The 25774-nt window shown below is 55.7% G+C and overlaps 1 protein-coding gene across 6 annotated transcripts in view; it reads right to left on the bottom strand.

The window, feature by feature from the left end:
- The window catches only part of FRMPD3 (FERM and PDZ domain containing 3), a 44073-nt gene that overhangs the window by 8130 nt on the left and 10169 nt on the right, over positions 1–25774 (bottom strand). For 4 of the 6 annotated variants that reach the window (XM_072334514.1, XM_072334515.1, XM_072334512.1 and 1 more), the window contains exons 2-15: positions 15195–15293; positions 14103–14253; positions 10304–10458; positions 10025–10127; positions 9874–9919; positions 9684–9788; positions 9028–9135; positions 8655–8786; positions 8421–8540; positions 8160–8296; positions 7705–7828; positions 7538–7627; positions 6065–6244; positions 1414–1558 (exon numbers count right to left, since the gene is read on the bottom strand). In XM_072334514.1, coding sequence (XP_072190615.1) covers positions 1414–1558; positions 6065–6244; positions 7538–7627; positions 7705–7828; positions 8160–8296; positions 8421–8540; positions 8655–8786; positions 9028–9135; positions 9684–9788; positions 9874–9919; positions 10025–10127; positions 10304–10451 — 1438 coding nt within the window. In that variant the 5' untranslated portion in view covers positions 10452–10458; positions 14103–14253; positions 15195–15293. The other 2 variants (XM_072334517.1, XM_072334518.1) reach the window with 2 other exon arrangements.

The following is a 25774-nucleotide window of genomic DNA, read 5'->3' as shown; positions in this document are numbered from 1 at the left end:
AGTCAAAGCCTGGGCAAACTTGATTTATCCCAGTGGGGCTTTCTTACCATTCCTGCAGAGACGTGCTAATGACCAGCAGTCCATGCTCCTAGGAGCTCAGTCTGCAGCCAGACCAGGACCAGGACTGCCAGCAGACTTTATTTTCTCAGTGCTAACTAATTCACCTCTCCAAAATGATGCCTGAGTGCCTGGCCTGAGTGTACTGGGCGTACAGGGAGAGGGGGCCAGAACAAAGAGCAGGGACCCCTTGGCTCCATCCCTGCCCTGCCATGCTGTCACTCCCTTTCACGCTCCTCCAGCCCCCACACAGTGCCACACTGCTTTCAAGAAAAGGGCAGGACCTGCTGCATCTCCTGGCTCGGGTTGTGCTCTGTATCACCAGGCAAAATCTCACTGAGGGCAGACACTGGCTGTTATCACCGTCACTGGAAAGTGGAAAAGCACCTCCTGGATGTTCTGAGACATCCCCCAGGCAAGCTGTGACTGCGGCAGCCTTTGGGCTTCTGCGATGCTCTCCACTTCCCACTGTGTTCCCCGAGCCCCACAGCCTGCTGAGGACCACCCCCAGCTGACATAACCCAGGGAGGGAGCGCTCTGATGGCAGCACGTTCATTTGGAAGCACCCTTCACTCCTACCGAAGAGGCCTGGGTTTATGTAGGTTTATGTAGGACACAGAGCAGAGAGCACAGTGGCAGCTGTTAACAAGAGGTGCAGGTTGAAGGCAAGAAAGGAAGACATGCTCACATACTCACACCGACATCAGCGCCAGGTCTGTCCCTGGATGTGCTGGGGTTGCTGGAGGTGCCTTTCTGGTTCCTCCTGGTGTGTCCTCCTCTGGTGCCCACTCTGCATCCAGGTGCCCTCCTCACACCTCAGGGCACTGGCTCCGTTCCCCAGGGACCCTGCTAGTTCTCAGCACCTCCCTTGGCTATATCCACCTCCAGGAAACACCCCGGCCAGACTGCAGCTCTTGGCATTCACAGAGGGAGGGCACCTCCTGTCTCCCCACAGATGGCAGTGGGGAGCATTTCCAGCCACCGAGGCCATCTTTTATGTTTCCTTACACCCAATGGAGTAACAGCATGTAACTCCTGGCTGCCTCCCATTTCAAATCCTTCTTGACAATAACTGCGGGTGGTTGACAGCTGAGATCTGTCCTCAAGGAACAGAGCATCAGTGCCTGGTGGGACACACAACCTGTGTCCCTGCAGCAGGCTGGGACCACCAAATTCCCTTCCTGCTGTATGAATTCAGCAGCACAACTGGGTCACCTGGGTGTGCTCTAGGAGCCACCAGAGTGACACTCACAGGAGCAGCGATGCTGGAGGAGCCCATCTCCTCCCTGCCCAGAGGGAGGGGTGGAGGAGGTGGCAGGGAAGGGGCTCGCACGGAAAGCAGAGGCTGAACCGTACCTGCCTTGATAATCTGAGGTGGTGGGGGCTGGCTGGGCGGCCTGGAGAATATCATCTTCTTGGAGTCCACCAGGAGCCGGCAGTAACCTGCGATCAGGCAGGCGAAGTTGGTGGCTTCGGGCCACTCCATCAGCAGCACCAGCGGCTGGAAGGCAAGAGAGGCAGGGAGTGAGGCTGGAGGGCTGTCACTGGTGTCACGGGGAGCTGGGGGGGGGGGACAGCAAAGTGCACACCTGTGCTCTGATCACAGAACCACAGAATGGCCCGGGTTGGAAGGGACCTCAAGGATCATGAATCTCCAACCCCCACCATGAATCTCCAGCACCTCCCCACAGTGCTGTGCTGCAGATTAAAGAGGTGACAGCTGCTGTGTGCTCCCTGTGGGGTCCGTGGCAGGACCCTGATATGCTGTGTGCCAATGCTCTGAGCCCACCCGCAAGCACCAGCATTAACCCCCCAGGCCCTGGGGGTTCTGTGCAGTCTCCAGGTGCCAGAACCCCAGGTTCGCTGCAGGCACCACACTGCTCTCCCATACACCAACACATCTGCATCCACTGAGCTGCAGAAGGGGCAAAACTCCACTTCAGGCCCCCCCCAGCCTCTGCTTTGAGCCTGTGGATCTTTACTTAAACGTAACCCTTCAGAAAATTCAATTTGTGCCTAGGAGCAGATGGTGTCTGTTTGAGGAGAGCACTGATTTGCACGCCAAAAAAAGGTCTTTGCTTTCGAGAGAGTAAAAAACCAAAACAGATGCAATGCCACAATGCTGTGCAGCCGGGCACGAGGCTGCCAGCCCCACACCACATCCCCATGGGGCAGGAGGAAAGGAGTCCCTGCCCAGCTGCTGTGTGAAGTGAGGATGAGAAACAAAACGAGTGGCACTGAGCTGTGCCATCACAGAGAGCAAACCTGGGGTGACACGGGTCAGAGGGAGGGGACTGAGGCAGAAGGGAGGAATGGGGAGGCAGCATCCAGTGGTGGGGAGGGGGATGCCAGCTCTGAGCCCAGCTTTGGGCTTGACATAAGTGATGAAAGGTAACCATGTGTTCCAGTTCCGCCATATGAAACCTTCCTTAAAACAAGCGCTTCCTACCCAGGGCTAAGCCTCCTCAGTTGTTTTCAAGCCATCTGTTGAATGAGGAGACATTTGCACATTTTTCCCCCTCTGTTATGCAGCAGTGCGAGAAATGAGATTGAAGCGAACAGAGCTGAGAGCAGCAGAGGCTGACATCCTGCACCTGGGGCTTTGCTGGGGCTCCTGTGACACCCCTTGGGATGGTCCCGCAGGGCAGGCTGGGTGCTGGGACCCTGCCCCATCCTACTGAGCCCTTGGGATGAAGATGGGTCCACAATCCTGAGCATCCACGATTCAGAACACCAAGGAGCAGATCCACAGTGGGACACACAAGGAATGGCTCACCCCAGTCCAATAACAGGCCACGAAAAGGAATGTGATTTAGAAAGAAAGCTCCTTCTACCTCTCCATCCGTAACGGCAGCCTGCAGTTATTCACGTTTTGATCTTTCACTCACCCTCACATTCTGGATTATCCAGTCTTAATGAGCAAAGGGTGTTTTTTGCGCTGAGTTTCCTGCTTGGCAACCAATCTCTCCACAAAGTAAAACCAAACAAATTTATCCTGGATAGCAGGGACAAGTTCTACATTAGCTTGTTAAGGATATGGCATTTCTCCTATTACACACTGCCTTTAAATCAGCATGCAGTGTCCTAAAGGGTACCCTCTCGTTCAGACAAAGGTGAAGGTTTTGTAGAAGAATGCTCACATGGAATTTTATGGCCAGGTTTGTGCTGGAGGACCATCACAGCCCTGACATTCCAATTAATTTACGAGCCGATCTCCACATCCTATAATAACCCTTAAGCTGATGTATGTTTCCTGCTCATCTCCCCCTTTTATCCACACACTGGGTCTTACGCTACTTCCCCCCGTGTGGCACAGGAGAAAGTTGGGATGTGAATGTATATAATTGATGTTCCCTGCTCACCCTCGGTGTTCTGCCAGCTTTGTGTTTAATAACACAGCACTGGGGCCTAACGAGACAGCAGTCAATTTCTCACTTGCACACGACCTTCCCTCCCCTCTCCCCTTACACGTTATTAACTCAGCTCTATCGATACGGGGCTTGCTGTGATTAGCACCATTATTTCTCATTTGCTGATCAATACAGCTGCACGTGCATCACACGAGTTGCTCAGTGCTGCCCTGAGCACTTCTGCATTGCCCTTTTGTAATTGCTTCCCCCAGTGCCTGAGGTCGGTCTGTCTGCTCTTCTTTATTTTACCAAACAACTCAAGTTTGGCTTTGCAGCCCCTGTGCAGCCATCCCCTGCCTGTAGCTCCCAGCCCCCCCAACCCAGGCTGATGCTGCAGGCTGCTGCAGGTTGCTGAGTGCTCACCATTCAGTGGTGCCCAAAGGGCTCTGCGTGCAAAAAGCTTCGCGTTCACAGCTCCCCACCCCAGCACTGAGACAAAGGAGATCTCAGCCTTGCGGCTTTCCAGAATGCTTTAACAAATGAGAACTAATCAGATTAATTTAGCTTTGGGAAGCAGAGCCTTTAGGTCTGGCATCACTCTAAAGCTTCGCTCTTTGCATGGATGAAATCTGATGGCTCCGCTCGCTGTTTGCAGAGAGCAATGGGGTTCTCCTTGGATTTCACACCAGCAAATGCCCAGCCACCCCCACCAGCCCCAGCACTCCCCTTTATTGGAGGGCAGAGCGGGGCCGTGCAGGAGGGCAGGAGCTGCCCTGCTGTGTGGGAAGCCAGGCAGGCTGCAGCTGGACATGCGCGGTGATCTTTTGTCTCTATCACAGCCTGGAAGCATGCCTGGTGCCCCTGGGATGCTGAAATCAATAGCCAGATTCCAGGCACGGCAGCAGCTGGGGGACACTTCTGAATTAATTTTTCCTTTGTTTTCCTCTGCCGAGCCTTGATCCTGGCTAAACTGGTGGTTGGTCCTGCTGGGAGATGTGAAGCCAATTACCCAACGTGCCCATAATTAAACGGCGTGGGCCAGCAGCCAGACACCACGCAGCTCCAGCTCTGTTCTTGAGGGGTTTGTCCTCATCAGTATCAATCCTGCAATGGCTGGAGCTGTGTGGGCAGGGCTGGATGTGGGGAGATGGCTCTGATGCCCCCAGCTGTCCCTGTGCCCCATCACAGAAGGGCTGGGAGATGCGTGGGGAACCCCATGTCCCTGCCTTTCCCAGGGAGAGGACTTGGCCATCCCAAGAAATGCAGTGCCCAGCCCACCAAGCCAAGCATTAAATGCACAGAGATCACAGGAGGCCCCCAGTGCCACCACCCTGTCCCCAGCAAATCTACAAGTGTCGGAACCAAGGCTCAAACCCAGCAAGTCTGCACAAAAACCCTTCCCGGGCCCTGCAGCACAGACCCTGGGGCTTTCCACCTGCACCTCTGCTCCTGCCAGCATCCGGTTCCCCTTTGCCACTCCTTTGCCACCGCTGCAGGTGCGAGCAGTGAAAGAGAGCAGAGCAGAAACACTGTTGGGCTTTGCGTCCATAACAGACTGTCTGAAGCACCGACTGAAGCCCAGGATGGAAAAGCTCCAAAGCAAAGCTATTACTACCCAGTGCATTATTTATAAGACAAACACATTTCCTCCTGAAGTAAACACAAATGGTTTGTGATCTCGAGCTCACTTGTTGCCTGGAAATCTTCCCCAGCTCATTCCTGGCCAGTGGTTCTGGGCTGGGGATGTGGATGAGGGCATTTGGCTGGCAGTGGCTGCGGGCTGCTCCTTGTCCGGGCCTCTTTTTTAACCCATTGGATCAGCAGCACAATACCAAAACCCAGCAAGAAGCTGCGGTGGATGCAGTACAGACCCAGGCTGCCCTTATCCTGCCTATGGGGTGTCCCTCTGTGATACACAGAGCTCCCACACCTCAGGGACGTGGGGCAGATTCCACTGCGGGTCCCCAGAGGAGTGGGGCCCTGACTCACAGCACAGCCCTCTGACAGCCTGTGGATGGTGGAGGAAACAGATTTATTTGCAGCCCCATGTTTTAGCCAGTGACACGTTCTGTACAATAGAGTAATTGCAGTAAGCACATTAGTGCTTCAAGGTAATGATCTTTTTGCCAACTTTTCTTAGCCCGCCTCATCCATCTCTGTCCCCAGTAGGATTAGCATATGCCTCATTTCGGAGCAGACATTCTGGCTTTAAAACCCAGCCCTTTGCATAGTGCTGAAATGAAGACAGATAGCAGCAGACCGTGCCCTGTTGGGTGCTGCGAGCCTCACCCACAGCATGCTCTGCCCTGCAGACACAGGCGGGGGGGGTTGGAGGCTGTGGGCAGTCGGCTGTGCTTTCTCAGGGAGATAAAGCATCGTGTGTACGTGCCCATGGGAAGGTGCATGGGAGAGCTGCCATCTCCCAAGTGGAGAGGGGACATGGAGAAAGGCTGCTCCTCCAGCAGGCACAGACCCATATCTCCTCAGTTCTTGCCCCTGTGGCACAGGCAGGGCCAGGAACCCTTTTTATCTCTGCAATAGGAAAGGGCTCTTTGAGACCCCAGAAATCCCCAAGCAGCTGCTGCAGCAACCAACCCTCACTGATGTTCCCGGCCCTTATCTCTCACTGCTGGTCCCCATGATGCCCCATCGCCCACCTTGGCATCCAGGATGCTGGTCTCCACCCGGGCCACCCCCTGGTTCTCCCGGAACAGCTGGATCTTGCTGACCTTGCTGAACTCTGACAGCACAGTGGTGAGGTTGGTCTTCAGGTCGATGACGTGGCTGATGCCGTGCCGGGGGCCCACCAGCAGCGTGGTGGCTGGCTGCTTCTCGTCCTGGGTGCATGGAAAGTGAGACAGACAGACAGACAGATGTGAATAAATGCATCTCTGGGCCAGGGCTCGGGGCAGAGCTGGCCCTGAGGGAGCAGCAGCACCAGGACCCCTCCCTGAGCCTCTCTGCAGGGCTGGCAGCAGCACACATGGTGCCAGGGCCATTTCAGACTCAAGCACTGCACCGACTGTCCGCATGAAATATTCAGGACTGCTGGTGTCACTACAGCAAAGTGAAGAGCATGTTACAAATCTGCCTGATCTGACACCGCCACCGAGGGAGGGGAGCAGAGGAGGGAGTGAGGGACTGAATGCATTTAGAGGAGAAGAAAGACTGAAGGCTTGGTCGGAAATAGAGATCTTTCTTGTTCTGCTCTTCTCAGCAAAGATGCTCTATGGGGACCTGGAGGTGAGGAGAAGCTGGGCAGGCTGGTGCAGAAGAGAATAAGGGAATATATTTTTTACTGCTCAGGTTGCAGTTCATGTGGTTGAATACATGGTTCAGCTCCCAGCCTGGTTCGCTCAACAGGCTCAGAGGTACAGCTTTGGTGTCAGAGAGGAAAGAAAAACCTAGGCACTTCCACCAGGGGCAGTTTTTCCAATGCTCTGCCCTCAGGCAGGGTTGGAATTATGGCTCCAGCCACACAACGAGATACAGTGTGGTTGTTAACCAACACAATATGGTGTGTCCTTATTTCTTAGGAGCTCTGAGGCATGGTGGAATAAACATCCATCAAAGGCTGCAAGAAATCAAAGCTGGGGGAGCAAAGCCAGGGAAACCAGGGAGCAGCTGAGCCTTTGGGTGGGGGTGGGAGGGGAGGATGGCAGAGATGGCACTTACATGGAGTCCCCTGGATGGGAGGTGGAGCGAGAGATGGAGATGGAGAGGTGAGGCAGGCAGCGAGGAGCCTATGCAGGTCCTCTGTTCTCCTGTTTGGCTTGGTGTCTTTCCTCCTGCCATGGAGAAAGTGAGGTGGCTTGGGTGAGGGGTGGGGATGCCTCTGATGGAGATGAAGGAGGAGTGAGGTGACAGTCTGAAGAGCCACCAGGCAACAGTGGGGCTGGGCTCAAGGGGGTGGTGAGGCTGGATGAGATATTTCCTGCTTGGACAAGCAAGGGATGGGTGGCCTTTGCCAAGGGTCACTCTTATCCCAGTGAGAAACCAGCCAGACCAGTGCCAGAGTGCTGCGAAGAGCGTCCCAGCCAGATGGTGTGGATGGGGAACTGGAGGGATGTGAGTATGGCACTACTGCAGCTGCACTGAGTGCCAGCACCTCCCAGCCCAAGCTACCGTACCAGTCCCACGGTGCTGAAGAGGACCCCGGCGAAGGTGGGCAGCTCGTTCAGGATCCTCAGGTACTGCAGCTTTGCCTGGGCAGTGGAGACCTGGCCAAACACATCACACCAGCCATCACCACCAGTTCCATGGCCACCTCATCCCCCCACCAGCAACAAGGGCTCACCTTGGTGCCACCAGGCTGGTTCTGGTGGGCTTTGAGCTGCTGGGAGAGCGATTTGCGGAGACTCTTTTCCTTGACAAGCTGCAGCAGGGAGGGAGGCAGGAAGGGCTCCAGACCCCACTCCTTCCTGTGGGAAGATGCGGGGATGGAGACTCAGGGCTGCTCAAATGGGGCACCCCCATGCACTGAGGGGACAAGGATGGGGTCCCCCCACATGCAATCTCCCTCCATTTGCACCCAAGGTGCTCTGTGTGGACTAAAGGCCACTGGGCAGTTGTGGCAGGACTGAGCCACGGCTGCAAGGCTGGGGCTGCGCAGCCACAGTGGTTTCTCCTTGCAGCTGATGCCAACTGGGAAATCAGCCCAGGTTCCCATGGAGATGCTCCTGGCACGCATCTCCCCCAGCCCTGGCAAGGCAGAGTGTGTGGGCCCTGCGTGCTGCGGAGAGTGGGACTCACTCCACGTTCTTGAGGGAGACCTTCTGGCTGGGCCGCGTGGCCGCCACGGTGATGTAGATGTGGAGGGCAGCCAGCCCCAGCAGCATCTCCGGCTTGGGGTCCATGCCAAAGCGCTCTCTGATCACATCGTTGCGGCTCTGTGGTGAGGAGAAGCGTCCTCAGAGACCCATGGGGATGGGGCACCTGCCACCCTCCGCTCATGGGGAAGGAGCATGTTGAGTGCGTTGAGGGGAAGCACCGTGAGGGCATCCCTGTCCCTACCTGGATGTAAAGGTACTCGAAGGCTGCCGGATCTCTGCGCAGCAGTTCCACCGGGTCTTTGGGGAAGAAGCTGACACGGAAGAGGCACCTCATGCCGTGGTAGTGCGTCCTCTGCACAACCTGGAGCAGATTGGGCAGTGAGCCCACAGCGCAAACCCTGAGCTCCATCCTTTGGGAGAGGAGCAACACCGTGGGCTGAACCACCCTGACACCCTCCAGCCCCCAGGGACTTACATGGGCCAGAGGCTGCTTGTCCTGGAGCAACAGGAAGCGGTGGCTTTGCTCTGGGCTCGAGTACTCCAGGACCAGGGCAAAGTGCTCGATGTGCCTCAGGGACAGGCGGTCCTGCAACGTCACCATCACATCCTGCAAATGCCACAGACAGGCTTGGGTGAGAGGCTGCAGCTCCCTCCTTGCAGGGGGCTGCAGTATGCATTGCCCCAGGATGGCTGCTGCATGGTGGCAGCCTGCAGGCAGCTGAGTGCTACCACCATGCTTGTGCAAGGAAGCAAAAGGCTGAGAAAAATGGAGAAAAATGGAGAAAAATGGAGAAAAATGGAGAAGGGAGGCAGTGATGTGGTGCTGGGGGAAGGCAAGGGGGACCCACCTTCACGGTGGTTCGGCCATCGAACGTGAAGGACTTGATCTGCCCGTTCTCCAGGAAAACCTTCAGCACATTGGGAATGAGGAGGAGAGCTTCCTTCTTCAGCATGTCCTGGAGGCAGGGGAGCGGGAGGAGGCAGAGGGAACGACTGTCAGTGATGAAGCAGTGACGCCATTCTCTGCTTCCCTGAGTTTCTATGCTCAGAGGCACATTTCCCTTGAAAACCCATTGTCTCTGCGGAGTGTTTAGCAGCACAGAGCTCGAGTGATTCAGCACTGCCTGATGGAGTCACCTGCCTGCTGCCAGCAGCAGCGGGTACCCAGCAGTATGTTGGCCAGGCACGTCCCAGCAGATGCCAGAGCTGCCCGGCAGGAGGGAGTGCTGGGGGAGCTCAGGGCCAACCCCCCTTCCCCACCCATTTTCCCAGCCCTCACCCCTGCACAAGCACAGGCAGAAATGCTCTGGCCAGCTCACCCCTCAAGGAAGCTCCTTCAAAGCCTTTCACCTTAGGCTTGGAGCCACAACCCTTCCTTGGGTAGGTGCTGGCACTGCCCAGTGCCACTGATGGGTGCCCAGGGGACCTCAAATGGGAGCAGCTTTCTGGGGCTGCCTCTGGGGCTTCATCACAGAGGAGGTGGAGAACAGCAGGCAGCACTTACTGGGTCTGTCTCGCCGACCGTCACCTGCTCTGAAAAGCGGACCTTTGCTGGGTTGGACCTCAGCTTTGCTTTCTTGGCTGCGCTGATGAAAGCAGATTTGGGGGACTGGAAAGAGAGTGACATGGTAAACGGGTGTAAATGGTCCCTGCTCCCCTGATGGGCTCGTGGGGCTCCCGCTGCCCATTCTCACCTGGTGGGTGTGCAGGACCGTGAGGATGATGTAGTCTTTGGCCTTCCTGTGACAGAAAGGAGAAGTGAAGGAGGACGGCTTTGCTCAACATTCGGCCATGGCGAGCGCTCAGCCCTCCCGGGGAGGACGATGGACAAGGTGCTGCCCTCACCTGACGAGCTCGATGAACCTCTCTCTGGGGGCTTCGCTCACGTCCTCATTGTTGATGGCCAAAATCTGGTCTCCTGGCAGCAGTTTGTCCTCAGAGGGGCCGCCTGCCGGGAGAGAGGGTCAGCACTGGTCTGGCCAGGGGTGGGCTATTGCCAGCCAGAATGGCGGAGGTCCCAACCACCTGCAGAGTGTTCGCCCCCATACATGGCAATGGAGAGACTCTACGGACCCACAAGAGGGGGCAGGAGCATGTGAAGGGGGCACTCCCCACACACCCTACCTGCTGCCACCGAGCGCACCACCACGGGCCTTTCACTGCCAGCCACGAAGCCGAATCCGTAGCGGGGATGGCGCTGGACCGTCACCTGTCGGAGCGTGTCTGAAGGCAGCTGCCCACATTCCATATCATCGCCGCACTCCTCCGGCATCACATGGCTGCAGAGCACAGGGCAGAGGGTAGGATGTAACACACACCTGCTGTCCCTCCTCGCCCCGAGCCCCTCACCACCCAGAGGATCCTGCCAATGGCAGCCCGGTGGGTGGCACCCTGAAGGTTGATTACATCAACCTGCCCCATCCCAGCATCTCATCCCAGCAACTCTTTCTGTCCCTAATCTCAGATGCCCTCATACAGACCCTTGCAACCATTTGTCCAGGTGGAATCTAATCCTAAAACATCAGGATTAGGGCAGGTTCAGCCCTGGCTTCTCACAGAGCCAGGTCTCCATCACCAACCCTCATCCAGCAGCAAGCAGGGAGCAGAGCTGGCACGGGGCAGAAAACCAAAGAGATAAGCATGCTGCCGCATCTGTGCTGCTCGCTGCTCGCTCCTGTCCAGACTATTTAGCCTGCTTAAAAAAAGATCCTTCCCAGTCCTTTTTGGCAACACGTCAATTGTTCCATCTCTTATCAGTTTAGGGTTTGACGCATCACCCGTCTAATCCAATCTGTCTGCGTTTCTGACAGCCCCCTCCTGCCGCCAGTGATGAGCGTGGGACCAGGGGGCACAGAGCAGCACCAGGGCACACGCGGGTGGCCGAGCACCCCGAGAGGCTCTGAGGGAGCAGCCAAGGCTCCATCCCGGGGTAGGAACCGCAGAGAGGACACGGTGCTCCTGCGGGAGGTCCCAATGGGATGCAGCATCCCAGCTCCCCCGCTGCGGGCTCTGCGCTGCCTCGTTAACTGCTCTGCTGTTCCCCGTGAGCATTTCAAAAGAGGGGGAAAAAAAACCACAACCAAACAACAACCAATAATTGCGTGAATCGAACAATTCCGCCAATTTTCTTAAATGGACGTTATCCAAAGCCATTGTCTGCTGCTGAAAAGGCGGCTGAACGTAACGCCGCAGCTCCGGCACGCCTGGCAGAACCAGGGAGGGCGCCTGCTGTTTGCAGGGAGGGAGCAGGCTGCAGGAGACAGCAGAGCCGCTGAGCTGCTGGGCTGAGCAAAGCCGTCCCTGTGCTGCCATAAACCTCCCCCAGCAGCACCCAGCCTCACCCTAAGGACTCCCAGCAGCACGAGGGCCTGAGGATGATGACACAGCAGCGGGCTGGAAACACTGGGATGCTCAGCACAACTGGAAACTGAGGCAGGGGTGTGCAAAGCCATAGGCAGGTCCTGCAGCCACAGCTGTGCTGCTAAAGCTGCTGGGTCCCCAGATCCATCGCTGTCTGGCTTCAAAGTGGGCACTCTGCATCACCTCGTGTGTGCAGTGCCCACATCAGCCCCACAGAGCCTGCAGCTCCCAGAGGAACAGCCACCGAATTACCATCAGAAAAAGGTGAGCAGGGAAATCTCTGCAGCTTAAAAGGACAAAAAGAGAAAAGCGCGCCTCATTCCAGCCATAACCGGGTCTGCCATCCGGTGCTCGAGGACAGAGGAGAATAAAGCTCTGATACTGACAATAAAACTCCTTTCCCAAGCTCTTAAGCTGCTCCTCTTCTGATAAGACTTTGATGCCGCAGAAGCATTACCAGGAAATTAAATAAAAGAGAACCGGTGCCCTCGTGAGCACGACTTACCCACCCAGGCAGAGCAGTAGGCACAACATGCCAGTCCAGGACCCCAGCACTAAGCCCCCTTCCCATGCTGGGCTGAGGGCACAGCACTTGCTTGCCCTACACCACAGTGGTTGCACATCACCATGGGACCTGCCTTTGGCTGCCAACACACCCGCCAGCACCGCTTATTTCCCCCACAGACACAGACAGAGGTGATGTGTGCATTTCTCATTTACTACTACAATAAATCTCAGCTCCCTTCAAGGACTTTCTGCCTCTGTTTTTAGTGCTGACCAGCAGGACAAGGCACCAGAACAAAGCAGTGCCTGGTTTGAAGCAGGAGCAATGCTCTGCATCTGCACTCACACCGCATGCCCACAGGATGAAAACTGCATGCCCACGGGATGGAAACTGCATGCCATGTGGGAAACACAGCCTGCAGCTCAAGGAACAGTTCCTACTCACCGCTACTGAGGAAAAAGAAAAACAACCAACAAAGCTCTTAAAACAGGCTGGGAGCACTCAGATAGTTGTTCACACCAATTTGGTTCAAGTATTCTTGTGGAAGGTTAAATTAAACAAATGCTGAAGTGTTTGGCTGGCTCCAGCCCAGTGCGCAGAGCAGGGGAGCAATTCCCCCTCCCATGCCCGACTGTGCTCTGCTGGCAGATCCCTCTTGTCCCAGCTGGAGGGGACGGAAGCATCACAGCACACAGCAGGGTGAGCAGGCACAGCTGCTCTGGGTAGGGCAGCAAGAAAAAGGTGGGAGGGAGAGGTTCCAAGCCCCTCACTAGTGGCTGGGTGGGTGCACGCTGCACAGACGGAGCTCCAGGCCTGGATGCCAGCTCTCCTCCCCCTTCCTGTGCTGCCACAAACACCCGAGAACAAACAGAGCCTTTGGATTCCCGTCCCTCCTGCTGCAGAGCTCTGCCCGGCTCCTCCATCTGCTGGGCTGCAGTTGGTGAACGGCTTGCGAGGCATGTGGGATTCTGAGCGTGTGTGGAAGAGGCAGGAAATGCCATGGAATGGGCCAAGAGCTGTTTTACGGGGAGCATATGGCAGCTCCAGCCCTGGTCACCAACCCAGGGGGAGCCCACAGAACTCCTGCAGCCGGGGACCAGCAGTGGGACAGGCAGGGCTGGATGGGGACAGCTCAAGAAGGCAGCAAACCCAGGCTTCACATCTGAGTCGTACAAGGACCCTGCATGTGGCCTTGCCAAACGTGGCTGTAAGTAAGGAAGCAGCAGACGTAACTCTCTGCTGCTCAGCCTGCAGCTTTATAAATGATACTGGCATCTGGGCAAGAGGCAGAGGGCAGGAGGGAGCTCTGCCAGGTAGGAACTGCAGGAGTTGTGAAAGCATTGAAGGTGGCAGAGGGGGAAAGGAGATGGGTTCAGACACCCCCCCGAGAACGGAGGTTTTGCCTGCAGCTGCCTGGGTGCAGAAGGGAAGGGGGAGAGGAGCCATTCCCAGAGAAACAGTGGGAATTAGCACAAAATACAGCCAACAGAGATGGCTGCACCCAACCTCCGGAGAGGCACAGGTCAATAGAAAAAACAGCTTCTGCACAGGGAGAGGCTGCACCAACACATGCCCTGTGAAGTCCTTTGAAATTATACAGAAGCGTTACTGACAATGAGGAGAGCAGCCCCCATGGCACCTTGCAAAGGCAGATGCCCACAGACAGCATTTTCCTCCTCTAAGTGAAAGGCTAGGAGAGGAGATGCAGGAGAGGGAAAAGAAAGGAGGCTGTAAAGCCAGCCTGAGCCCAGGCAGGGAGCCAGCACTGCTCAGGGATGAGAGGGCATCAGCACAATAAGGTTTAAAACATGCAAAAGGAAGGGCTTTGCCACCCAGCCTGGAACTCACAGCCGTGAGATGCTGGGGGGAGGAGGGAGGGGGGGCTGTCATTTCAAGTGGGTGTGAAAAGCAATTTCCAGCAACTAAAGCCCTGAGGTTCAACATCTGCTTCTGGAGCTGCAGCGCTTACTGCGTGCCAAAACCTGGGGGGATTTTCCAGCAGGATGAGCCAGCAGGGATGACCCCCTCCCCATGCCTGCACACCAGGCCTGCACTCACCTGCGCGTGTCTGGCCGCTGCCGTGGTGTCCCCGAGGCGCATGTGAGCGTGGCAGGGATGTGACCCCACGTGCACCAGTCCCAGAGCCTTCACCAGGCAGCTGTGCCCCAAGGGCAGGTGCTGGCTGGTGGCACCGCGGGGCAGATGGACCCTGCAAGGGCAAAGAACATGTGTGTGAGATGGAGATGCGTGGGGACAAGCCGGCATCCTGTGCCACCTGCCTGAGTGCCTCCCATAGGCATCAAAGTGCCTCATCACTGTGTGGGTTTCCACACTGAAGCAGACCTTGTTTTCCTATATACTCAAATTGCTTTTATCTGGGGGCTCCCAACGTTTTCTCCTCCCATTCTCCTTACGATTTTTGGCTATTTAAGAGATTTTGTTCTCCTCAGCCTCAGAAGTACAGAAACACCTTGCCGAGAAGAGGATCAAAGCAAAATCTTTCTGAAACACTATCGGGAGGGAGCTGCTACCACCAGGCTGCCAGCAAAACCCTGCCAGTATTTAAAAAGAGATTATGAACAGGAGGGGGATAAACTTTTCACAAGGGTAGATGGTGATGGGACAAGGGGGGATGGTTTTAAGCTGAAGGAGAGAAGGTTCAGATTGAATGTCAGGGGGGAAATTCTTCACAGAGAGAGTAGTGAGGTGCTGGAACAGCTGCCCAGAGAGGCTGTGGATGCCCCATCCCTGGAGGTGTTCAAGACCAGGATGGATGGGATCCTTGGCAGCCTGGTCTGGTATTAAATGGGGAGGTTGGTGGCCCTGCCTGTGGCAGGAGGGTTGGAACTTGATCCTTGAGGTCCCTTCCAACCTAAGCCATTCTATGATTCAGTGAAAACCCACTGAACAGATCCCAGCTGTCTGTGTGGGGCCGGCCTGTCCTGACTGGGGCTGAGATGCTACGTTGGCCCCAGGGATGAAGGCAGCACTCCTCCCTGCCAGGCAAAGGCATCGCCCTCGCCAACCCCACTGATACCCCAATTTCCAGGTTCCCACCTGCAGACTGGTTGCCCAAAGGGTACCCCACACATCCCCTTGTTGTGGCATTGGTTTTCCTTCTCCCTTTTCACCCGGGTCTCACCCACTCACAAGTTGGTGTGGATGAGCGGCGCTTGGTGCTCCAGGGGCTGCAGCGGTCAGCGGGAGGCTCAGACGTGGCACCTCTCTTGGTGGCTCAGGCAGCAGCGTCTACAAAGAGGGGAGATGGCCCTGTGTCACCAGCAGTGCTGCTGGCAGCCAGCTCCAAGCAGTGGCGACCAGACCTGCCAGCTGCCAGCCATGTGCAGGTGCCTGAGACAATCAAAGGGACAACCTGGAACAAACTTTTAAAAGTAGGTTTTGTTCCCTTCTAAAGACAGAAGGGAGAAGTTGGTTTCCAGCCCTGCCACTGTGACTCTGAGCACAGCATTTTCTCCTCCCCTCTGTGATCCTCCACTGGTGGCAGTGCAGGAGCACCCCGGGGTGCTAAAGGCTCAGAGGCATTTTTCTCTCTGCGATGACTGTGGGAACACAGCAAACAGGAAACACCGGGCTAAAAACCAACACAAGGGGATTAATCAGAGATAAGAAGCAATGAAATAGAATTTGCATTGCTTTTCTCCTTCACTCCCTCAGCTGGGTAACGTGTGCTTTGGGTGAGACACAGAGCTGTGCAGTTAATGCCAATTTCAACCTCGTCGACCTTCATGTTGTACAGAGTTGGCTTTCTGGAGTGGCTGCAAACAAACAGCAAGGCAGCCTGCCCCACACAGGGCACCATCAGGGTACGTCAGCACCCTTTTCCCTCTCTTCTCATTTTCCTCCCCCACACGTGCCTGGATGTGAGGCAAACAACCCACAGAGGAGCTGGCCTGGAGAAGGATTTGCAGGAGGAGCAATTTATGACTGCGTATGAAGTCCAGGGGGGAGTTAAATAAAGGACGGAGAGTTATGGATCGCTTCTATCCCATTATCGAGAGGGCACAATCTGTCTGACCGGGAAGATTCAGGAGGCTGTCAGCCCGTCTCTCCTGGCGTGGCAGAAAGCAGCTTGAAAATCCAATCACCCACTTTCCTTCAGGCCTTCCCGAATCCCAGGACTTTCACTCGGGATTTACAGAGAGCAATTTGCTCAGCTGACAGCTTGCCAGGGCTTTGGAGGACCGTTGTTTCCCTCTGGCATGGTGCAGCACAGAGAGGGGAGGGCTGCAGGATGAGCACTGTTCCCATCCCCATGTCAGTGTGGGGCTGAATGCAGAAGCCCCTGGGATGGGATCCACCTCTTTGCCTCTGCCAACACCGTCCCTTGAAAGGAGAATCTGCTCCTTGCAGAGCCAGCCTTGCCCTGTGCAGGGATGAACAGCAGCCATTGCTGAGCGTCCCATCCCAGAGTAGGGCTGAGGCGACACCACCACGAGCAATGCCAAGCTGATGGGTGGCTGTCATCAGCCCCAGCCAGCACTACAGTGACAATCACAGCACACGAGCTCCCTGCCCGTCCTTGCTGGGAGACCTTCTGATGCTCCAAGCCTCGGTAAAACCCTTGAGCTGATAGGAGATAAAGGCAACATCACCAAAAAGCGCTAAAAGAGGGAAGGGGCTGGGGGAGCTTTGAGCACGACGCTTTCTGCCTGGGGCTGCCGGCGTTCCTAGCAGAAAGGCTTACCATAGACTTGCTTATAATCTCTTTACAACCTACAATGAAGCCGTCCCTGGAGCAAGCTCACTAACACGGCGTATGTCCCAGGTAGCCAGCTCTATATTTAGAGGCACGGTCACCCACGCACACTGTGTTCCACACGTGGTGTGTACAAACGTTGCACCGAAATGCAGCCTCGGGAGACGGCGTCTCTCTGTTTGTCAACAGGAGGCACTCACAGCTCACCGGCAGCACGGCTCCTCACCCACCTGTCACCTGAAGGTGGGAACAACACGGGCACACGGAGCTGCTCCTGCAGTGGCATGTATGCCCACGGTCCCCAAGGGATGAAGGAAGACGTGGTCCCCCAGGGGGATGCAGGCATCCAGGGGGACGCAGGGGCATGTGGTCCCCCAATGGGATACAAGGCTCCATGGGATGCAGGCACACCCAGTCTGTGTGTGGGACACGTGCCTGTGGTGCCCATGAGATGCAGGCACAGTCCCCTGTGGGACATACACGGTCCTTTCCCAGCAGAGCTGCTCCCTGTCACACACCACATCCAATCCAACTCCAGGCAGGGGGACCCAAGACAAGTGCAGGAGTGGGAAATGCAACCTTGCTTCCAAACCCACAGCAACCCCCAGAAGCCTCCAGGCACCCAGAGGCCATCACCAGCCTGCAGCACACATCCCTGACCCAGCAACCAGAAAGAGCCACGACTTATAGCAGGGCTGTGCTGCCCTGCTGGCCACCATACAGCACCATCCCCACCCACAGCTCCTAATGGAGATGGCAGCGTGGCTTCTGCAATGCTTGCAGCTCCGTTGTGGCGGATCGCAGCCTTCCTGCTGCACGGGGATCTGGTGACGCTCTGCGTTCCTGCAGACGCTGTAGCAATTAGCTTGATCAGCCCATGCAAATCAGTTGCTATTTGAAACCAGCCGTATTTAACCTGACACGCACGGGATCTGCCTCGCCAAGTTTTCACACAGATCAATCTCTGTGGTTTCAGGTGTGAGAGGCGATGGGGAGCGGGTCCCCCCCCCATGCACGCTCCTTGGCTGTGCCAGGGGACAGCGGCTGCTGCAGGCGGTGACAGTTCCTCAACGTCGCAGCTCCTGAGCGAGGTGACGTACATTCCAGAAACAAAGGGGCTCGGGCTCTGAAAAACCATCTCCTGTGGCAATGGATTATGTAATTAGATCATTCCAGTCATTTAGACGAGTGTTTGGAGAGCTGAATTTACACGATTTAGCCTCCGGTATCACCCAGTTCAGAAGGAGAGCCCCTCCGAGGCAGCCTGGTTTGAATATGCAAATCCACCATGCACAAGAACATTCATTTTTGTAAAATGCGAGCCCTAAAAGCAATGCCAGCTTTCATCCATTTCTGGCTGACGTTTCGTTTAATAGGCAATTAATTTGCCCCAGCATCCCCAGCAGTGTTAACAACTGCCTCTTCGACCTCCCGTAATGCAGCGCCAACACCTTCCCCCCATGGGACCGAACCCACGTCCTCATTATCCATCCTGTAGCTAACAAGCTCCATGGGGCAGGGACTGTCCCAATGGCTGTGCCCTGGAGCAGCCTGCTGGCCCTACCAGCAGTGACCACGCTGCTTCAGCTGTGTCCCCAGTACTGACACCAGCAACAGTTGCCTATGGCGTGTGAGGGAGAGCCAGGTCTTCCAGCACACACCAATAGCCCCAAACGGATGGATGACCCCCACACTTCAACCCTTGGGCCCGATCCTTCCAAGGAACAGCATCAGGAACGCCTGAATGCTCCTCAAAGAGAACAGGAGCACCTGAGCACCCAGGAGAGCCTGGCTGAAGGGAGAGGGTGCCCCAGGGGAGCCCAGTCCGTGCCGCTCTCCCCTCCAACCACTCCTCTCGCCTCGGTTTTTTTCCCCTCTTCTCTCCAATTCATCTTTTTGACATGTTCAATGATGCTCCCGCAGACTGCAAACAATAGAGACAGAGTTTCAGCCAAGGCAATTTCGGAGCTGATTCAAAGCTCAAATCACCTAGGCATGGAGCAGCCAAGGGCAGACAGCTCAGTGAGGGGGGGGGGGGGGGGCACTGAGATGCCCCATTCCCCCTGCACAGAGAGGAGATCAGAGCCTCCAGCCCTCCCCTGCTTGCCACATGATGTTCCCCAGACCTTGCTGGCACCGTTTCCCCCCTGTGCAGCCCCCTGTCCCGCTGGGTGCTGCGGTGCAGCGGTCTCTCACATCTGCAGCTCTAAGTCACTGCCCGCCAGCTCTGTGCTCTGCATACCAAGCACTTGCTTTTGCTTCCCAGACCTTCCAGCCCTGAAAAGCAACCCGAGCCTTCCAGGCAAAGATTTTCATTTTTTCCCCCACAGACACTACGTGAAAGAGCCAGGACGGATGGGCAGACAGGTGGGGAGAGGCGGGTGATGAACGGATTTCTGCTGAGCGAATATATCATATCCGAAACTCCTAACAACAGGCACAATCCTCAGCATGACTCAGCCCGGGCACACGTGCTGCTTCCCCTCCCCACATCCTCAAGGCTCAGCCACCATCCCAGGAGGAGCAGACAATGGCTGCTACCTTGCTGCCCACCCAGTGGGCAGGTAGAGCCGAGGTGCTGAGTGCCAACGCACAGTGCACATGGAGCAGGGCTTGGAGCTGTGCAGGAGAAGCAGCGCATGCTGACACCTTGCTTGCCTCGTGGAAGCAGCTGTCAGAGCCCATCTCGTTCCAGCTCCCTGCCCCGGTAATGTTGCTTACCGTTTGCAGGGCTGCTTTGTGTCTATTTGGAGCTGATGGGGTTTGAGCAGTGGGAGCTTGATGCCAGAGGAAAGCAGAGCCCAGCTGGGCAGAGCAGAGGGAAGCGTGGCACCAGTGACCCCTCACGTGCCCACCTCCTCGTGGGGGCTCTGCTCACATGGCCATCTTGTCCCCCAGCCAGCTGATCTCTCTCAACAATACAGACACAGGGCTGAGCATCACCATGAGAGAACGCCCTCAAACCCACAGCCCTTCCTGCTCCTGGGAATGAGGTACCCACGCTGCCTGTTTACAATACACACTGTGGTGCGGGCGCCAGTGACTGACAGCTCTGATGATGGCTCGTCAGCTCTGGCTGTCCCAGGAGGACCCATCAGGCTGTCACACAGCATTAGCTGCAACACGGCCCCGTACGAAGCGCTGCAATCTGTACCACAGAGCCGCCCCGTGCCCTGGGATGTCCCCATTCCCATCACGACGTCTGCTGCCACTTATGCCCCCAAGCCCTGCAGCATGAAGTACATGGATCTGCTTGCAGCACCACTAATGCAATTTCACCGAGGGCGATTGAAGCAAACCCATTTTGCTGCACACCGCTGGAGGCTGCAGTGGCAGCACCTCGGAGGGGGGGTGGTGAGGCACAGCACAGCATGGCAGCTCCCCGGAGCGTGGTGCCCATCTGCAGCACCCATGTAAGCACTGGGGAACATCGCAGAGCTGTGCCTCGCTCCTCATCTGCAAGCAAAAGCGCTGCTGGGGTGACACAGCTGTCACCTCGGTGCTTTTGGTGAATGACAATTCACGCCTGCTCACAGAAACATATCAGATGTCTCTGTATGTCCTGAGCTGTACGCAGGAGGAAAGCATGAAGTGTGGCCTCGGGAGCTCACCGCCCCTCTGCCTGCCTGCTCACATCAGTGAGGTTAAACACTGCTGGCTGTGTGGGCACCTGCTGGGCCAGGGCCAGCAAAGGGACAGCTACAGCCCTGTGAGGCCATGCACAGCTCTGCCTGATGCTCCCAGTTTGACCGAGAGCACCAAAATCACCCTCAGAGACTCAGACCCATGGAGGTGCCGGTACACAAGAGCAGCCGTGGGCACAGCAAAATATGTGCAAAGCCCCTCCTGCTTCTCACCTCACTGCCCAGATCAAAATCCTTCTGCTAGCCTGCAAAAACAAAACAAAACAAAAAGAAGGAATCAAAACAAGAAGAAAAATGGAGCGTTCTCTGCAGATGAGCCAGTTGGTCCTTAATGTATCCTGGCTGTCAGCAGAGTGTTGTCACAGGGAGATGGGAGCTGTGAATCACAGCACAGCGTGAGGACTGGGACTGGATGTGTCTTGGGGGGCTGAGGGGCTCTCGATCTGGTTGCCAAGGTGGGGAAGGGTAGGAAGGGAGGTGGCACCCCTCTGCTGCAGTCAGAGCATCCTCCACCATGCAACACAGGGACAGGAGCCTTGGGTCACAGCTGACTGCAGGGGGAACAGACTGGTGCCTGGGAGGACAGACAGCTCATCTGAGTCACGTGCTATCGTTCTTCCACTTGCCACAAAACCAATTATCCTCTTTGCAATTAATAAGGAGGAGAGACAGAACTCTCCAACTTGGAGCATCTGCAAATCCTAGTCCTGCTGGTTCCACTGCCTGGCCACCCACAGCGTGTTTGGCCGCTGTGAGAGGGTTTGGCTTTGCACAGCACGATGTTGGGTCAGGGGGTACCTGAGGCTATGGGCAGTGTGAGAGGTTGAGGTCTGGGGGCAGAGAACACAACAGGAGGCAGAGAGGACACAACGTTACTGACAGAGATGCTCCCACATCTCCTCAGAGCTGTGCCTGGGGCCACCTTTTCCTCCCTGTACTGGACTGGGAGATGGGTCAGAACCCTCACAGTCATGAGCAGGGCTGTGCAACCAAACTGTGCATGGATAGCAAGACACCAAGCCCATGGTGTTACTCAGTGCCTCCTTGGGAAGCAGCTTATGCTGGAGCTTAAGTAGCAAACCACATTTTCCTTAACAGCAGGGCCAGCAGAGGCACCTGAGCCACAAAAGGCATTTCCACCAGCATCCCCTGTAAACAAACGTCAGGTGAAGGAGCGAGTAATGAAGTGCTGCCATCCCAAACGGATCGCTGAGACAGACTGGATGCCAGCACAACACCTCCTAGCCACGCGTCCTAACATTGCTTTATTGGTTTTGTAAAACCCACACACAGTGCGTCGCATTCGCCAGCATCCCTGCTGACACCTCATTTGCAAGAATATTGCTGGGGGCAGGTAAAAATAGCCAAGTTATTAGTGTCAGCATTATCTGAGACAGTCTAGCTGGGACCTCATCCTGTGTGAGCAGGTAGTAAGAGAAGGCATTGCCACAGAGATAGCATCCCCTAAAGGGCTGAGAGGAGGCGAACACCAGCATCCTCCTCTGACAACAGCACGGCACTGGAGCTGGCACCAAAGCATGCAGCTCCTGCCCCTGCATTGACAGGTCTTCTCCTCCCAGCCCACACAGACCACAGGCTGAAGGAGCAAACAGACCGAGCACCAAGCCACTTATCTTCAAAGTGCCCAAGTAGCCAGAGCCTGAGAGCCAGAGCATTCTGCGGGGAGAAGCAGCAAAGCAGCAAGAAGGGAACCACTGGGTCATTAGAAGTGCATCCTGCTAGTGGGAAAGGGAATTGAGTGTTTCCCAGGGTGCTTGGTGCTGGGATCTGGACTTAGCAGCGTATTATCCCTGGGGATTGCAAAGACAATGTGAACTCCAGAAGGATTAAATCGAAAGAGAATACTGGGGAGCGAGGAGAAGCCAGCACCATAGCAGGAACTGCTCACAGAACTACCTGCCAGGGTTTAGGAAGATAAATGATTGAGATTTCACAGAGACAAAGCAAGACTTAAGGCATCCAGGGAGATAGTGTAGAGACTGGCAGCCTCTGCTCCCTGCGGGTGGTTGTGCAGGAGCAAGGCTGGAGGTTGGAACAGGTTAACAAATGGGTGCTGAGCTGCACAGCAAAGGTACTGTGCGAGCAATGCCAGAGCAGGACAGTGGGACAAACTGCTCCTGCTGGCAAGAGGACAGGGAAACAGCACAGCTCTGGAGCCCTCAGTCCCTGCTTAGCAGTTAGGTCAGCCAGCGCCAGCCTGCTGCCTGCACGAGGACACAATGTTTTTCTCTTGCAGTCACAAAGCACAGTGGCTTTGCTGCCTGTCCCCTGCCCACAGGGATCCCAGGACCGGCTAGAAGCATGTGTGGGCTTCCTGGGAACAAGCAGCAGAAATAACTCAGGGCCAGAACAAGCTGCAAGTCCCTACACTTAATGGGCAGAAACAGCTTGTGAGCCTGCAGAGAGTTAGCTGCCCATCAGCCCTATGCCCATAGTCTGGATACCGCCAGGTACTGCCAGGACCCACACTTGCTGCTGTTCTCCTGGAAACATGGCTGTGTGAAAGCTGCCTCTGGGATGAGTCATGCTGCAGGTGGCAGGCAGGCACACAGAGTGGCCGTCACCCTGACACCAACCCCAGGTGCCAGGAAGTCCCTCACAGAGTGGAAAGAGAGGCATGGGTGAAGAAAGGCCGTGGTGCATAAGCCAGGTCTGCTCATTCAGGATGAACATGCTGTGCAGAAGCAGAGTGCTAAGGCTGCCTTGTGCCCCCTTACCTCAGGGTTGGCATTCCCCGAGGCAGCAGGCAGCCACCCCTCAGGGACTACCTACTAACCTGGTGTTAAAGACAGAATAAGCCACAGTGATGGGATGATAAGCGCCTCTTCAGAAGGGGAGCAATTACAACACAACTCAGCTTATGCAAATACCTTGGTTACTAAACAGTGCTCCCTGAATACTGAGTAGGAAAGGAAAGAGCCACAGTGAAGGCAAATTTGTTTAGCCATGAAATGCATGACATGCCTTCAAAGCACTGGGATGGGATACAGGCCCTCCTTGGGCAGCAGGGCTCTAAGAGGACATCCCAACACACCTGATGTGACAACAGGGAGAAGACAGTGCTTGGCATTTCGTTTTCCTCCCAGAGTCTTTCAGAGAAGTAAGCATTGCTCCTGTATGAAAACTGGGGAAACAGAAGCACAGCAGGACAGATGTTTGTCCAGGAGACCCAGTGGCACAGAGATGGAGAAATGCTGCTTCCTGGATGGCCAGACTGCAGCTCAAACACCTGCACCACACTGCTTCCTACCTGCACAAACCACTCCTGAACCGGTGAATGCTGATGACCCAACTTGAGAGGATAGAGTTGCTGGGGCCAACTGTGTTTGCAGAGGAGGTTCCAAGAGAAGCAAGATCAAGGAGCTGGGCAAAACTTCACGGTCTTCTGCAGATCAGTGGGGACAGTGGAAGCCAGTGGAGGCCAGTTAGTGCTGGGGTTTCTTCCAAGAAACCCACCACGCAATGCCTCAGCTTCTCACTGCCTGCCTGGATCCGTCAGACCCCATCAGCCTGTGCTGCCAGCACGCCGGTCCTCATCCTGCCTGCAGGGAGTCACTCACCAAGTCCCACTGACGTTGCATGGGGAGAAAGGCAATGCAAGGCTTGCCAGCAGAGCCAGCTGCTCACTACTCTTTCCTACCCCCATCAAGCAGAGAAGCCGTAAGTCAGCAGGAATGCTCTTCACATCATCCCCGTGCTGCTGTTGTACGCTCTGACGCCAGGCAGATTTATGGGCACTGCTGAGCCAGACCGGCAGCCCGGCGTCACGTCCTGCAGCACACGGCGGATGGCAGGCAGCAGCAATTTCCACCAGCAAATGCCTCTGAGCGCAGTGCTGGCAGCCCCTTCCCATCAGAAGCACAGCCCCTTTGCAAGCACTGCAACCATCCCATCTGTGGCCCAGTCCCACCCATGAGGCCTGCTCCCAACTGGGGCCTAGTCTCAGGTGTGAGGCCTGGTCCTACATGTGAGGCCTGGTCCCAGCTGAGGCCTAGTCCCACCCACAAGGCCTGCTCCACCATATGGCCAGCTCTTCCTCACGCCCTGCCCTGTCCTGAGCTCACACTAACTCAGGAGGGACAGAGAGATAAATTTGCAGACAAGGTGAAAAAAGCGAGATGTTTCCTGCTAGGCATAAACAAAGAGCGCAAGCACTTACAGGTCTCCCGTGGCACCAGCAATCCCATCTGTTACTGATACAACTCCTGTTCCCTCTAACTGCCACGGAGGACTTCTCTCAATTACCTCTAACTCTCTTATCTCCGTCATTCCAAAATCAAGCACGCTCTGCAGCTGCAGCAATCCCGTCCCAGCCGCCAGCTTCCAGACACCGTGGGGGGATTTGGGGATTTTTTTCCTGCCAGCCCACTTAGAGCCATCCGTCACTGATGCAACAAGGAGCTGCTAGACACTGCACAGCCCCTGGCTGCAGCACGCTGCTGGGACCTCTGTTTGCCCCTAGGACAAACCCGAGGCTGGAGAACTGCATTCACAGCACAAGCGATGGACAGCAGGGGGGTATCAGCTCCACCACACCAGCTGCCCTTCCTGCCTCTTTTTTAGCGCAGTTCCTTTTAATAACTCCACTTAATATTAACGTGCCGTTACCCGGAGTCCTTTTAGACCAGCAGCCTTGGAGTTGCTTGGAAACTGCTCGCTGCAATGTCTGCAAGGCTCTGCCGAGAGGGCTCGCAGCCAGCCCGCGTCCCGGGAACCTGGCGGAACAACGCTTGTACTCTGCTGACAGCACTTAAGAACAGGGGCAGTGAGGGGGGAGCAGCTGCAGGATGGCCCCATCGCACCCCGATGCTGCAGCCGTCCCAGCGAGCACAGAAGAGCTGCACACAGGGACGTAGAGACCCAAGGTCTCAAGGCTGCATTTGAAAGCACACCCAGAGACAGGGGAAGGGTGAGGTGCTGGAGTAGGACACAAGCAAAACCTGCTTGGCCACGTCAGATTGGTTTGACCAAATCTGGAAACTGAATTCAGTCACAAGGAGAGAGGGCTTTGCTGTACATGCAAGTCTCAGTGTGGCCTTAATGGAGAAGTCACTTACTGACACCTCCGTAATACCCTATGAATAATCAGGTATCTCATCCAATTTATAGCTTACCATAAAACGCTGCCACGTTTTGGGAGGCAGTACTTTTGTGATACTGTAGCAATGACAAAGAGCATATTTTATTGCAAGAATGGCAGCATATTTATCTGTTGGCTAAGATTCTTCGGTGTACTTCCCTCTCTAATAGTTGTACAAACATATATACATCCCTGATTTATTCCGTAGGATTTTCTATGCTTTGCTTTTTAATTTACATAATATGTGAAATTTTCTGTATAAAATGGA

Source organism: Excalfactoria chinensis, chromosome 4 (genome assembly GCF_039878825.1).
Source record: "Excalfactoria chinensis isolate bCotChi1 chromosome 4, bCotChi1.hap2, whole genome shotgun sequence".
Taxonomy (NCBI): domain Eukaryota; kingdom Metazoa; phylum Chordata; class Aves; order Galliformes; family Phasianidae; genus Excalfactoria; species Excalfactoria chinensis.
Note: the sequence above shows the minus strand (reverse complement) of the source record. Positions and strands in the feature narration are given on the sequence as shown.